Genomic DNA, 15,049 nt, shown 5'->3' on the forward strand with positions numbered 1-15,049 from the left:
TATATATATATATATATATATATATATATATATATATATATATATATATATATATATATATATTAATTGAGTAAGTGTGGCTTATATACCAATGTGCTTTATAGGCCGGAAAATACGGATTTATGCAATGACCATCAGTGTTGGGTTAGTTACTGAAAACCAGTAACTAGTTACAGGTACTAGTTACTTTATTTCAAAAGTAACTAAGTTACTAACTGAGTTACTTACACCAAAAAGTAATGTGTTACTGTGAAAAGTAACTATTTAGTTACTTCTTTTTTTCTTCTTCTTTTTTAAAGCTCGCATTAATGCCCTTTTAGCCTTCATTTCAGTACTGTTATTGCACTGGAGAATACTACAATCTGTTGATCAACTTGACATGCATTTGCATCACTGAACTCTGCTAAGCAATGTGGTCTACATACAACACACAAAGACAAAGATATATTTCAAAGGGCCAATTTATTTCAGGCCAGAACAAATTGACAAAACTATTTTAAATAGCTGCAACATAACATACATAAGTAAAAAACAGCATAATAACAACATGTCACAACATAGCTGTAAACCTGGCTTCACCCAAGGAAGGCACACATGCCATACACAAAGCTTAACCAGGCATTTTTTCTCTCTCAAGGAATTCTGAAATAAAATCATGTCTTCAGGAGATCAACACTGTACTGAAGCCCAGAACACTCGACGCATTTCCCCAGTTTTAGTTTAGAGATAAGGAAAGATTGGCCTGACCCACTAGGATCCCTCTTTATGTTTGTGAACTTTATAGTCTATACATTTAGAGTGATGTGATAATCAAACACTCTAGAAGTCTAGAATGAAATAGTATATAAAGATAATTGACAGAGTGTGTGTACCTTCAGTGCTGAATGATGAGCAGAGGAAGAGTTTGGAGTGTTTTCTTTAGCTCGCTTTCCATGTTTATGTCCTCTCTGTCCAGGTACGTGAAAATGTTTTCCGTGCCATTTGCTGTTTGACGCCGGTATCATGCTAATTAGCTGCCTGAAAGTGGGTGACTCCACTGTAGAAATAGCCTGCATGTCTTCTACCACATACGCTGCAATGGCTCTATCAACGTGGTCCTGGCTAGCAGTGCCTCCGTTAAAATCCTTAGGTGGTGTTGGAGGTGAAGTGGCATCGGAGTCTGTGTCTCTCTTTACTAGCTTTGTCGAAGCATGTTGCTTTTGTAGCTGTTTCAGCAGATTTGAATTGCTGCTTTGGGCAGTAGATAAGATCTTGGATCCAAGACACAACTTACATTTAACTAAAATGTTCTTTTCTTTGTGCTCGACAAAAGAAAAGTAGTGAGAATATCTCCATGTTAAGAAACTCGACTGCGGCTCCGCCATGTCTTGTTAGTAAACACAGACAAGCCCCTCCTCCCCTCCCCCCTCCCCACACCCAGACACACACAGAGCGCGCCTCTTCTCTTCCTTGTGACACAAGAAGATTTAGAAGGACGACACTGCAACTCTCCAATAAAACACACTCAGATCTTCTGTTTCTAGCCGATACCACATGAAAAATAGCGTAAAATAACGCAGTAACGCAACATGTAGTAACGGTAACTGAGTTACTGAATATAAAAAAATAACACGTTAGACTACTAGTTACCGCCGAAAATAACGGTGTTACAGTAATGCGTTACTTTGTAACGCGTTAGTCCCAACACTGATGGCTATACACCTTTTTCAATAATAGCAATTCCAGAATTGTTATATTTTTGTTGATGTAATCTATATTACATTAATATATTTACTTTTACACTTAAAACAATATAATATATAAAAAAAACTATTCAATAAAAAAAATTCCCATCTTGTAAATTTGTATTCAAGTGAAAATAACAGCAAAATTAACATAGCTTTTTTTATTATTACAAGTTCCCTTTTCTTCCATCTGTGGTTTCCTTCTTACCACACAGCGGAAAAAGCGACATCAACTCTATTAGACATTCTGAACAAGAAAAAAAACCAAAACCCTCCTTTGCGATGAAGTCATCAAAAGGCAGCCAAGAGTCATGTCGTTTTAGGAAACCAGGAGCATGTTCCTGCCTCTTCTAACACAACGAGCTCATTACTCTGGCAGTAAATCAGCCCAGAACTTCCTTCCAGAACCACACACACTACAGGCCAAGCTGCGGCGGCCTCACTCTTATGTCCCGGCACCTTTTTGAAACAGGTTTTTTTCTAGTCTTCGCATTGTGCACTGGGTTCCTCGTCAGAATGTTCCCTCTCACCTGTTTCTGGGAAGGGTCCTCATCTTTCCATCGGTTCCTCCTAGGCCCCAGTATTTATTCTGCCCTCCGTTGGTTCCCCGGTTTCGGCTTTCACCCACGAACAGAGACTGGGTCGCCTCCTGACTGGAGCCTTCGTCCTTCGGGTAGCTGCCATCACTGCAACAAGAGCGAGGGAGAAAATACAGTTGGGGCGATACGGCTGATAACTGTATCACGATATAAGTGTTTGGTATCGGTCAATATCGATAATTATTGGTATTAAATATGAACATTTTTATTTCAAATATAACCTTCCTCAAGTACTGTGTGTGGGCCGAGTAATTTGGTGGCGGTCGTCATCGGGAGGGCTCGCTGGCTATCATTCATCAGCTCACGGGGGGAGTGATCGCATGAATTCATTGACCTTTCTTTTGACTTAACTTTCGAAATTGGTTCATTTGCCGATATTTGCCTTTTTCTAACTTACATACTAAACTGTCACATGTGTGATGTCTGTGCAGGGCCGGCCCGTGGCATAGGCCGTATAGGCAAATGCTAAGGGCGCCGTCCATCAGGGGGCGCCACGCCAGTGCCACAAATGTTGGGAGAAAAAAAAAGAAAGAAAACAAAGTTGGTACTATTATTTCTAAATACAAAAAATAATCCCACGTTAATTAAAATGCAAAGTAAAGCCTATTTAATAGAAATATTATTTGTTACAACATTACGCCCCTGCAGGTAATAGTCACTTTTCCACCCCTTTATATATTAGGTATAGTTGTAAGTAAAAAAAAAAGGTCAAAGACAAAGCTATTCGGGTTCTTGTGAGTATATACACTTCACTGCCGATGTGGGGGGGCGCCACCTAAAATCTTGCCTAGGGCGCCAGATTGTTTGTGTCTGTGGGAGTGTTTTCATGCATATTTGTACGTGCCATCGTAAAGTCATGGAGCTATAGCGTCGTTACCATTAAATAATATGCTAACACGTTTACGAATGTCTGTGTTAGTAACTTAGAATGGCATTCTGTTTGTATTGTTTCAATTTCGTAAATTCACCAAAAGTCACCGTGGGGTTATTGAGTCTGATTGGCTGATTAGCTGATTGGAGCGTTCCGCAACTAGTGGGTCCATGACGTTGACTTCCGTTTTGTTTGATCACCCAGTTTACTGCTGTGTTACAGACACCATTTGGGAACAATTAAAGTATGTAAATAAACATAATACAATATTACAGTGTAAATAACTATAAAACGTATATATCTGTGGCTTATTGTGCGGCACGGCTAATATATGGAAACATGTTTTTATTCTAAAATTTAGTGGGTGCCACTTATATACTTTGGCACTCAATAGTCTAGAAAATACAGTAATCATAAAAACGGTGTGTGTTCTCAGTTCTAAGGAAAATAATTGTGACAAACAGAATATCACACTCTAATATTGTGCAAAAACAGAGTACAACTGTACAGTATAAACACACCTGGCAAAGGATAATCCCACTCCATTGTCCGCAAACCTGTTCAAAACGACAAAAGACTGAACTAAATACATATTTTTGTAGTATTTCACACATGTTTAACGAAGGAGGAATAATCTAAGCAAATATTTCTGTGATTGGTCTTACCCAGAGTTCTGTATGATGATGTCACCACCTCGTATCCACGCGCCCATGTCGTTGTTCTTGAAGGAGATGAGCGTGTCAATCACTGCCGCCACTCGAGGTCGACTTGGATCTGCATTCTGGTGAGGTCGGAATCTGAGAAGTAAAAAAAATTGGCTCATGTTAGAGTGCCTACAATAAAAATAAAATAAAAAAATAAAAAACATTTATAAGAAAAACGCAAACATATAAAAAAATAAATACATTTATGAATTAAAAAAAAGAGTTTCTCAAAAGAAAAAAAATACAAATTTAAAAATCAAAATAAGTCAATAAAAAAATATTTCAAAAAATAATAAATTTAAAAATACATTTAAAAAATAGTGCCTCAAATGAAAAAAATAAAACAATTAAACATTGAACATAAAGAAGTATTAAAAAAGGAACAATTAAAAAATAAATTAAAATAAAAGAGTGCCTCCAATCACTGACATCACATCCCTTTCTTTGCCTTTTATCTTTCTTTCACACACACCCTCCAACACACAGACACGCAGCTGGGTTTGCAGTAAATCGCCGCATTACATGACATACAATATATCTTCGGGAAAAAGGTTATTTAATGCTTCAAAGATGTGTTGTTAATTATTTGGATTGGTAGACCCACAACATGAGAATCTATTTATGTGGTGCCGCTTGAATGAGCGATCTAAACATGGGCACCTATTAGTGTGGAACCTCAATTTATGAACTTTACTGTTTTTTAAACAAGGATCTTGAATCGAAAAGTTTGTATAGTGCAACAGAAACAATGTAAATTTGTGTTCTAGCCTGGACAAAGGTTTGTACACTTTGAATTAAATGCTATACAGTACTGTATATCAAACAAACATAACAAGGAGGTGATGAATCAACTGCCTCTTTATTAACAAGACAAAATAACAACAACGACAAGCTAAACTGTCCTCTGTATGCACACACACACTTCAGAAATGACAAAAATCCTGAACTTTAACAACCGTATTGCTACAATGATAAACAATTAAAAAAGTAAAATCCTCTTGCATTAATATTGGGAAAAAGGGAGGAGCTAAAGAGAAAGAAGCAGACAGAGGGAGAGAAGTGAGGGATCGGGGGAGAGGGGCTGTGTGTGTGAGTGTGAGTGACCAATGTTCCCTCTAATTTTTCATGTGTGTGAGCAAACGCAAAAACTCCCTGAGCATTCAGTGGAGCCCATGTGAACAACATCAGACGTGCACACTGTGGCTACACCAGCAGCACACCCGTCCCAAACCTGACTAAATAACAAGTTAAATCTCCATCCATCCATCCATTTTCTACCGCTTGTCCCTTTCGGGGTCGCGGGGGGTGCTGGAGCCTATCTCAGCTGCATTCGGGCGGAAGGCGGGGTACACCCTGGACAAGTCCCCACCTCATCGCAGGGCCAACACAGATAGACAGACAACATTCTCTTATTATTATAAGCAAATGACAGCAGTCATTTCCATGAGGTTATTTTCTAATATAAGTGTTTAGGCCCACTTACAATGACAATAATAAAAACTATTGTTTTTCATGAACTGTGTACTTGTATTGTTTGTCTGGGTGGAGGTCCTGCTTTGGAAATAATTTGTACCCCTTTCAGACATTGCATTTAGTTCCCATTAAAACATTCACATGTTGCACAATGAGATGTAAGCAGGGGATCATGTGTACATTCCTGCAACTTCCTGTTTGTAAAAAATATATTTTTATTAGTATTTATTTAATATACTAACAACATTTCATGATTAATATTTATAAATTAAGATTCCTAATAAATGACACTAGAATGAGCACACATTTGATTGGTAAATCATAGTGTAACGACCTGGAATTACACTTTATGTGTGGTGTTGGAGTTGTCCGACTTTTTGTGCGGCTGTAAACGCATCACTGGCAAAGTGCCATATGTGCATGTGTTGGCGCAAGTGAGAAAGAGCGAGCGGCTGCTGTTGATATAACAAAGTTGGTTTTGGTCTGGTTTGTACTGCAGAAAATGACCAGTTTTGCTAGATATCGTTTTTTTTTACTAATGTTTTGGTGATGTGTTTATGGCCGACAATAAAGAGTTTTGCTCAGTAAAGTGATCGATGGAATTCATGTCCTCAAAGTGTCTCGACATACGTTACAATATTTGAACAATGATGACGAAAACTGTTTTCTCTGTCGTGTCCTTGTCGTTTCGAAAATTGTTACGCGCTTATTTTTTTATTTGATTTTGTGCTTGGCATAGATTTGCCGTGCGCAGAGGACGCTTGAGCAGTGCGCAATTGTACAGGCGCGCACCTTAGAGGGAACATTGTGAGTGACGTTCGTACACAGAGACATGGTTCGCACAAGGAGGCATATTTGGCTTGATCTAAAGGTTCCGAAATGAAAAAGTTTGCAGATAGTGCTTCTGTATGGAGTTTATAGACGATAATATGTGTGAGGAGGACGCCCCTATGAGCCGTGAAGATTGCTGTGCCCTGTGGGTGGCAAGAGGGCAAACATTTTCATTGGTGAGGGAAGAGATTCATGAGTGTCTGAATAAACCATGATTACGAAATCGCTTGTTATTTTGGCCAAAACAAGGAAAGAAGGTCCCTTGTTTTCCACCCTGTTTAATTTTCAGGTTTTGTTTGTCACCGTGATTGATTGTCACAAATATGGAATGCTCTCATACTTCTAAATCCGCTTCCTGGTGTCACAAACTAGGCCCTCTTCTTCATGTAACGTTAATACTGAGCACACTTTTGAACATTTCCAATTCCACCCCGATGCGAACCGACACACAAACCTGGCCAACAGTCCCAGTGGAAGCCTAGGATTTTTTTCCGTGAGGCCGAGGGCCGAGTTTGGGTAAGAGGGAAGCAGAGAGGACACTGTATGTGTGAAGGCTTGTTATTTCTGTCAACATAAACCTGTCAGTGCTTACACTGAAATGCAACACTGCAGTAAAACAACCATCCATATATCCACCTATATCTACCAAGGGCAATAAAATAGTGAATTGGGGCAGAGGGGCTATAACAAACGCCGCGCATACACAATAAATGAGAGGCATCAAAACAAAACTTACTTTTATAAAAAAAATATTTAAAAATAGGCTGCACTAGTTTACTAATCAACATGTTGCATCATGGGGCCTTTAAGCCAAACACAATTCCACCATATTAAGGGTGTAAAAATAACCTAAACACCGTAATATGTGAAGATTCAGCAATTTTAAAAGGCATAGTCTTCTCCGATTTAAATTCCGTACTGTAAACCGCTACTTTTTTCCTACACTTTGCACCCTGTGGCTTATAAAACGGTGCGGAAAATTGATGGATTTGCTGACGGCCATAATGGTTTGTGTTCAGTAGTTTCCATTAAACACAAGCAGAGACACTGAAAAGGTGTGTTATTGTTCGCTCACTGCAGGCGTTATGGGTTGGAAATGTGCTTCCTGTTTTAATGTCTTGGACCAAAAGTAAAGTCGTCCATTTTTTATTTATTTTGCAAATGTATTTAAAATGAAAAATTACAAAAAATCACATGTACATAAGTACCAACCAAAGTGTACAAACCTTTACTAAAATATGGACTTTCGTAGCGGCTGGAACCCTTATTTCATGTTTATATTGTTTCTTATGGAGAAATGCCAAAGACTAATTAAGTTTGTGAATGGAGGTTTCACTGTACAACATCTAAAGCAGTGGTGTCCAAACTACGGCCCGCCAGCGTCTTCAATTTGGCCCGCGGGACGTCATGAGTTCGACAAATCATTAAATACCAGGGCGTCTCTGAATCAATCATCTTGTGAGTGAATCAGATTAATGACCCGTGAAAATACTTAAAAATAGTAAAATAGCATTTACTTGTATGATGCAATCCAAACAACCTTCCCTAGTCATGGTGAAAAAAAACACATAAAGGTCAACAGACACGGTCACACATAACACAACCTGCTCACTAAACATTGCGGATATTTTGAAAAACGTCCAAACACCGTAAAAAAAATCTAAATTACACCCATTTAAATCTATTTGAGTGCATAATGGTAAAATTGAAAAACACTCTCTCCACATTTATCCATGTTTGGCGCATTTTAGGTGCTTGATATTTCTGACTGATTACAAAACTTTAAAAAAGTAATCACGGAAGTAAACAAGTCAAACTTTCACATACTCTTAATATCCAATTATTAATTATACTGTATATCCATTACACTAATAGTATATCACATTTAACTTCAGAAATGAAAATCCCACATACACACCTGGCGTTGTTGTCCAGACACAGGTACTCCCGGGGGTCTGCGGCACTTGCATTGGTGGTCTTCACCCCTTTATCAATGAACAATCCGGCCTGCGTGGTGAAGATAGAATTGCAGTTATTTATAGAAGCATCCAAGCCTGAGCTCCATGCACACCTGCAGTATTATTGGAATAATTACGGCTAATTGACTAAGTAGTTTTAGGAGCTCACAGAGGTCTTCTGTGGTATAAATACACACATACTTTATAACCTAATTAGCTTGGTATGGTTTAAATGTATCTGAATGTGTGTGCGAGTCTGTGTCGGGTGGAAGAAAAGACGCTGTGTGTCAACGCTGCGGTTTAGGCAGAGTATAGTTGGGCTCCTTCCTGGCTCTGTGGCAGAGGTTGCTGCGGTCAAAGAAGAGTGGACAAAGAACGTACAGTTCACCTGACGACTGCTGTCATTACCCAACAGAGAGGGTTGTTCTGCAGCCAATTTTTGTGCGTGTGTGTGTATATGTGTGTGTGTGTGTGTGTGTGTGTGTGTGTGTGTGTGCCTTGACTTGCAACAACAAAGCAAAAAAGAAACAAGTTTTGCACTTCAGTTCAAATAATGCAGTGTAATGCATTCAATAAGACACATGCTCTTATTGACAATTATCGGCGCCAATATTTGGCATTTTGACTTTTATCTGTATCAGAACTACATCAGCAGATACAATATATACACATATGTTACCACTATTCAGTATATAAAAAAATATGAGCAAAGTACCGTAAATTGTGGACTATAAGCGAAATCAAAAATAATTGTACTTAAAAAAAAAAAGAAGCAAAAACACTGACATGGTGTTTTATTGTTTGTGCTATGGCGCCATCTATTGGACGAATTCATTCACTGCAGATTCTGCTGTGTCCTGCCATTTAGCAATAGGGTTTTTTTGTTTTTTTTTGCAACCGCAGTGCTGTTTAGTCTTCGAGCCGTCCATAACGTTCTATTCGTATGGATTCTTCACTCATCACTCATCAAGCAACATTTCCAAGTTTTACAATTTAACTAAAAAAAATTCTACTTAATAAACCGTCCCATGTGTGATGTCTGTAGCAGTGTTTTCATGCATATTTTTACGTACTCTCGTAATGTAATATGCTAACTGTGTTAGTATTATTAACTTAAAACGGCATTTTTGTATTATTTCAGTTTCATAAATTCCTCCGTAAATTCACCAAAACGTCACCGTGGAATTATTGAGTCTTTTTAGATGATTGGAGAGCTAGCTTCCGCAGCTAGTGGGTCCATGACAATGACTTCTGTTTTGCTCGATCAGCCGTTTTACTGCCGTGTTACAGACACCAATTGGAAACAATTAAGGTATGTAAATAAATAAATGATAAATGGGTTGTACTTGTATAGCGCTTTTCTACCTTCAAGGTACTCAAAGCGCTTTGACACTACTTCCACATTTACCCATTCACACACACATTCACACACTGATGGAGGGAGCTGCCATGCAAGGCGCTAACCAGCACCCATCAGGAGCAAGGGTGAAGTGTCTTGCTCAGGACACAACGGACATGACGAGGTTGGTACTAGGTGGGGATTGAACCAGGGACCCTCGGGTCGCGCATGGCCATTCTTCCACTGCGCCACGCCGTAAACGTTAACAGAATCTTTCTGTGTAAATAACTCATTTCCCAACGTATATATCTGTGGCTTATAGTCCGGTGCAGCTAATATATGGAAAAATATTTTTTTCTTCTAAAATTTAGTGGGTGCGGGTTATATCCCAATTCGCTCTACAGTCCAGAAAATACAGTAGATAAAAAATAGTCACTGCTCAAGCACTAGCCCCTTTGCCCCACCACAGTGCTCACATGGGCACGCCCACTTCCCCACCCTCCTTTTCGCTCCCTCCTGCAGTGCAAGTCGCCTCCAGTACATATCCTTTGCTTAAAACCCCCATTTTTTTGCCGGGAAATCCAGTTGTTGTCCTTCTTTCCCGACGTATTCACGGTTCCGTTTTGTTTTGTTTTTCCCCGACTGCAGTGCTCGACAAGCCTCAGCAGCACTCAGAGCTTGGGCTCATTAAAGGACCACGAGGAGTTTCATGTTCTGATATCTTTGACAAAAATGCAAACTCTGTGTAAATTGACAAATATGAGATTATCATATAAGTAAAGAAGAGCAGGCAGCAGCTCACACATTCTCATACTTTCTGTAACATCCAAGAAGAATTGATGTCAGCCAGCTTGAAAAACGTCTCAATTATAATCTACGTGAAGGAATTATTATTTAAATGTTAGCAATATTTCAGGGTGCCTCACGAGCAAACCTTACAACGTATTAAATCCATAAACGGCTATAAAATTGAGTAGATGGTGAGTTATTGTGATATCCAGAAATGGCATATTTTTACCAATTTTCTCGAGAGATTTGCTTTATTTTGAAAGGCAAATGTTGATGCTCCTCCTAGCCACACGCAATAAAGGTGTTTGATGTTTTTTGCTGCTAAATTAAACAACATTAGCGGTGCGTAAAGCATTAAGTCGTTACTGGCCCGACTTTCCTAAAACAGGGTTTCTTCAGGTGTCAGCAAATCTAATTCAATGCCATGTAAAACAAATGTATTGCCCATGTTCTAATGCAGATAATTATTATATACAGTCAAAAGATTACAACTGTTTGTATAGACAAAATTGTAAGCATTTGACAATGATAATCTTGAATAGTTGAAAAGTTTATATCAGGGGCCCCCAACTTTTTGACCCGAGGGCCGCATTGGGTTAAAAAAAATTGGCCAAGGGCCAGGCTATATATATATATATATATATATATATATACATACATATCATCTGTCTCTTTGCAGATTAGTCAAACGGCCTTATCCTTACACTTAACAAAAAAAAAGTAATGTGTGCACTGATGTTTAAAAACACTCGAAATCTATTTTACGTTTCGGCAATTTTTTCCCCTCGTGCACTAATTGACTGAAAGAGCGCACATTTGCCGCGTACTCGCCCGACACTGCGGCGCGAGCGTGATGACGTCACATTATCGATTGAAAAATGCATTTTTTTTGACAATATGATTTGCCTGAGCGGCTAAGAGACCCCGTGAGTAACTAGCGGTAGAAAATGGATTGATGGATTGGCTAGAAAGGACAGATTACTAGAGGCGGGCCGTAGTTTGGGAACCACTGGTTCATATTAACTTTTACTCTCTCGTGCAGTGATTCTAAAACTGTGGTACGGTCTGTAGGCTCCATCTAGTGGTACGCCAAATAATCACTTGATTTAAAGTACATTGTTTTATTTTCCTATATTCAAACAGAGTTACTGTTCTGTGTGTAATGTTACAGTGGCCAAAATATTCAATATACTTTATGAATAAAACCTTTGCCTTGTTTTTAATAAATACTTAGGCCTAATACACTACTGTATTTCAATGTTGGTTATTTGGTTGCACTTAGAGAACCAAGTGCTTTCTGAGGTGGTACTTGGTGAAAAAAGTTTGGGAACCACTGATTTAGTGAATTAGAATTGGCTCACAAGACCGTTACATTAAATTTAAGATATTTTTTTTTGTAGAGGTAGCAGCATCTGCCAGTTGTGGTGGTGTTGTGGCAACAGCAAACGTTGCTACGTTGGTCATGCCAAAGAAATTTGGCACCGTTAACTGCTGCCTGCTTTTAACCACCGTGATTACCTAATATCATACCTAATCCATAGAAAACAGCTGTTTTTGTATGGTTAAATTAATAGAAAACACTTGTTTTTGTATGGTAAAATTCATAGAAACATTTTTTTTGTATGGTTAAATCCATAGAAAACAGCTGGTTTTGTATGGTTCAATACATAGAAAACACCTGTTTTTGTATGGTTAAATCCTTTTTTTTTTTTTAAATGTAGGGGTAAATCCATAGAAAACACTTGTTTTTGTATGGTTAAATCCATAGAAAACACCTGTATTTGTATGGTTAAATCCATAGAAAACACTTGTTTTTGTATAGTTAAAACCATAGAAAACACTCGTTTTTGTATGGTTAAATCCATAGAAAACACTTGTTTTTGTATAGTTAAAACCATAGAAAACACTTGCTTTCGTATGGTTAAAACCATAGAAAACTTGTTTTTTGTATGGTTAAATCCATAGAAAATACTTGTTTTTGTATGGTTAAATCCATAGAAAACACTTGTTTTTGTGTGGTTAAATCAAAAGTTGCTAGTTTGGTCATGCCAAAGAAATTTGGCACCATTAACTGCTGCCTGCTTTTAACCGCCGTGATTACCTAATATCATACCTCATATTTTTAATGCCTCTGGACATCAAATGTAATGCTTTTTAATGCCATTTAAGGCCTTTATTTTCGCAAAATCTATTTAATGACCCGCGGAAAATGTGTAAAAATTTATGAAAAAAAACAACAACTTCAAGCCTTGTCCAGCTGTTTACTGACGTACACGACTCATGTTTAAATAACTTTTACTGCCAATGAATATCGATTATCGGCCTGCATGACTACTAATAATCCCTGAAAAAAAACATATCTGCCAATCTCTACTCCCTCGCCCTACCTTGAAATTGGAGTGAACGCGGTTATTGTAGAAAATCCCCAGGGGAGTGAGTTCTGCCTTTGTTTCTGGCACAGAGCCATGAGAGTCTCCTGTAGAGGAGCTGTGGAACACAAACCATATCCCGGCATCCTGGAACCAGAGGAAGGAGGATTCAGAGGAGATGACAAGACAAACTCAGAGTACCAGCCGCCATGCTTTTCATTATCTTTCATCCGGCATGAGTCGCAAGGATCAAGTCAGCGACTACAATAACAAGCGGAGGAGGGCAGAATGTTGTCAATAAAGCAGATGCAGCCTTTAAGACTTGATTAGTTACAATGTACAGTAAACATCCCCTACCACTAAGCACATGACCTCGCCATCCAAGGTCGTCTTCTCATTTGCCACACTGTATTAAAATTACTCAACTGTGCAAGGACACTAAATCCCGATAAAAAAACAACAACTCTTAAGTCTTGTTTTATTGATGGATCAATTTGTTATATGCATGAAATTATTTCATTTACAGAGGAATCTTTCTTTTTCTCGTAAGATTGACGTTCGTACCTGAGAACCAGCGGCGGCATTACTTATAAGGTTGTTGTTGGGGTTGGCGATCCAAAATGTAGAAACCGCCCTGGAAGACAATCCCACACACACACACACACACACACACATATACACACACACACACACACACACACACACACACACACACACACACACACACACACACAGCAGAACATATTAAAGAGCAGTACCTTGGCACATGTGAGAATCACAGACTATGAAATCAGTGATCTTTCTGAAACATTCCCCAATAATCTAGCTCTCCAACATAAACCTTGGACAGGAACAACTCTTCCAAAACACACGCACACACACACACACACACACACACACACACACACACACACACTGCTGGAAGCAGACATCGGTGGCTCTCTCACAGTGGCACTTCACTGAGTGCGACAGGAAAACACCCCGTCCAGAGGCGAGGATGTTATTGCACGGATAAAATCGGTGTCTCTCACACGGATCTGGACCCGCTGGCTCCTTTCAAAATGTGTACACACCATCTCTTCCCACAGCGACACCCTGATTGAAGGGCTGGAACGGTTCACAGAATTTACGCTTCCGATCTTATCGTGCTTTGTGGTCACTGTTTTCAGTTCGGTAGAATGTACATTGTTATTCTTTTTAACACCCCAGAATATCATATATCACATTAGGGTTGTACTGTAGTGGTAGTAGTCTATTGTTGTCTATTGTCTGTAGTCTACTGGTACTAGTGAAGTACCGCGATACTAATTAATCATAATCGGTACTATGCCACCTCTAAAAAGTACCGGTTCACTTTTTTTTCCCCAACGGACATGGTGTCGTGACATTGCTGGTTTTACGAGCAGAGGAGCATGTTCGGCAACGCACAATCACGGAGTACTCACAAGCAAACAGTGTGTAGACAAAAAAGGGAGAACGGACGCATTTTGGCTTAAAAACTACCGATAAAGGTGAAGCTATAACACTGGTACGCCGCTCTACAAGAGGTGCTTTAAGACATGGCTAGCTTGCTGGCTAGCGGCTAACGTCCATCCGGAGTCGGCAGTGTTTTATCGACCTCTAAATCACTAATCCTCGCTTGCATGGTGACAAATAAAGTACGTTTCTTACAAGTATCATCCCTGCAGGACGAGGAATAGCTAAACACACCATAGGAGGATACAATAGCTCACCGGCGTCACCACTAACAAGCTGGCGCTTCACAATGTAAACAAACGCCATGGGTGGAACTACACCTGACATCCACTGTATTGATACCAAGCACAAGAGCGTACCTAGTCGATACTACAATGATTATATTGATATTTTTTAATAATCACATTTTTATTTTTATTTTTTTTATTCATATTATGTTTATAAACTCAGGAAATACGTCCCTGGACACATGAAAACTTTAATTATGACCAATGCATGATCCTGTAACGACTTGGTATCGGATCGATACCCAAATTTGTGGCATCATGCAAAACTAATGTAAAGCATCCAAACAACAGAAGAATAAGTGTTTATTACATTTTAACAGAAGTGTCGATGGAACATGTTAAAAAAGAAAATAACCAGATATTAAAATAAATTAACAAGTAGATTAACAATCAATGTTGTACCACTTGTTCCACAATATGTTACTGCATAAGTCAGCAGACAAATTAGGAGCCTTTGTTTGCTTACTTACTACTTGTCATGTCTGTGTGATCATGTTTTGTTTGGCCATGTGCTTTTTTGGATTTTGTCAGTTCCTGTTTTTTCACTCCCCGTTTAGTTTCCATGACAACCCATTAGTTTTCACCTGTCCTCATGTCACACACCGGATTCATTTGCACTCACGCACCTG

At 38.9% G+C, this 15,049-nt stretch overlaps 1 protein-coding gene across 1 annotated transcript in view; it reads right to left on the reverse strand.

Annotated features, from left to right (window-relative positions):
• Window positions 1–15,049, reverse strand: part of cemip2 (cell migration inducing hyaluronidase 2) — a 107,732-nt gene that overhangs the window by 15,084 nt on the left and 77,599 nt on the right. The window contains exons 10-15 of the mRNA XM_061980561.1: window positions 13,222–13,291; window positions 12,676–12,804; window positions 8,121–8,209; window positions 3,860–3,991; window positions 3,716–3,751; window positions 2,255–2,410 (exon numbers count right to left, since the gene is read on the reverse strand). Coding sequence (XP_061836545.1) covers window positions 2,255–2,410; window positions 3,716–3,751; window positions 3,860–3,991; window positions 8,121–8,209; window positions 12,676–12,804; window positions 13,222–13,291 — 612 coding nt within the window. The remainder of the gene's footprint in view (window positions 1–2,254; window positions 2,411–3,715; window positions 3,752–3,859; window positions 3,992–8,120; window positions 8,210–12,675; window positions 12,805–13,221; window positions 13,292–15,049) is intronic.

Source organism: Nerophis lumbriciformis, linkage group LG20 (assembly GCF_033978685.3).
Source record: "Nerophis lumbriciformis linkage group LG20, RoL_Nlum_v2.1, whole genome shotgun sequence".
Classification (NCBI taxonomy): Eukaryota; Metazoa; Chordata; class Actinopteri; order Syngnathiformes; family Syngnathidae; genus Nerophis; species Nerophis lumbriciformis.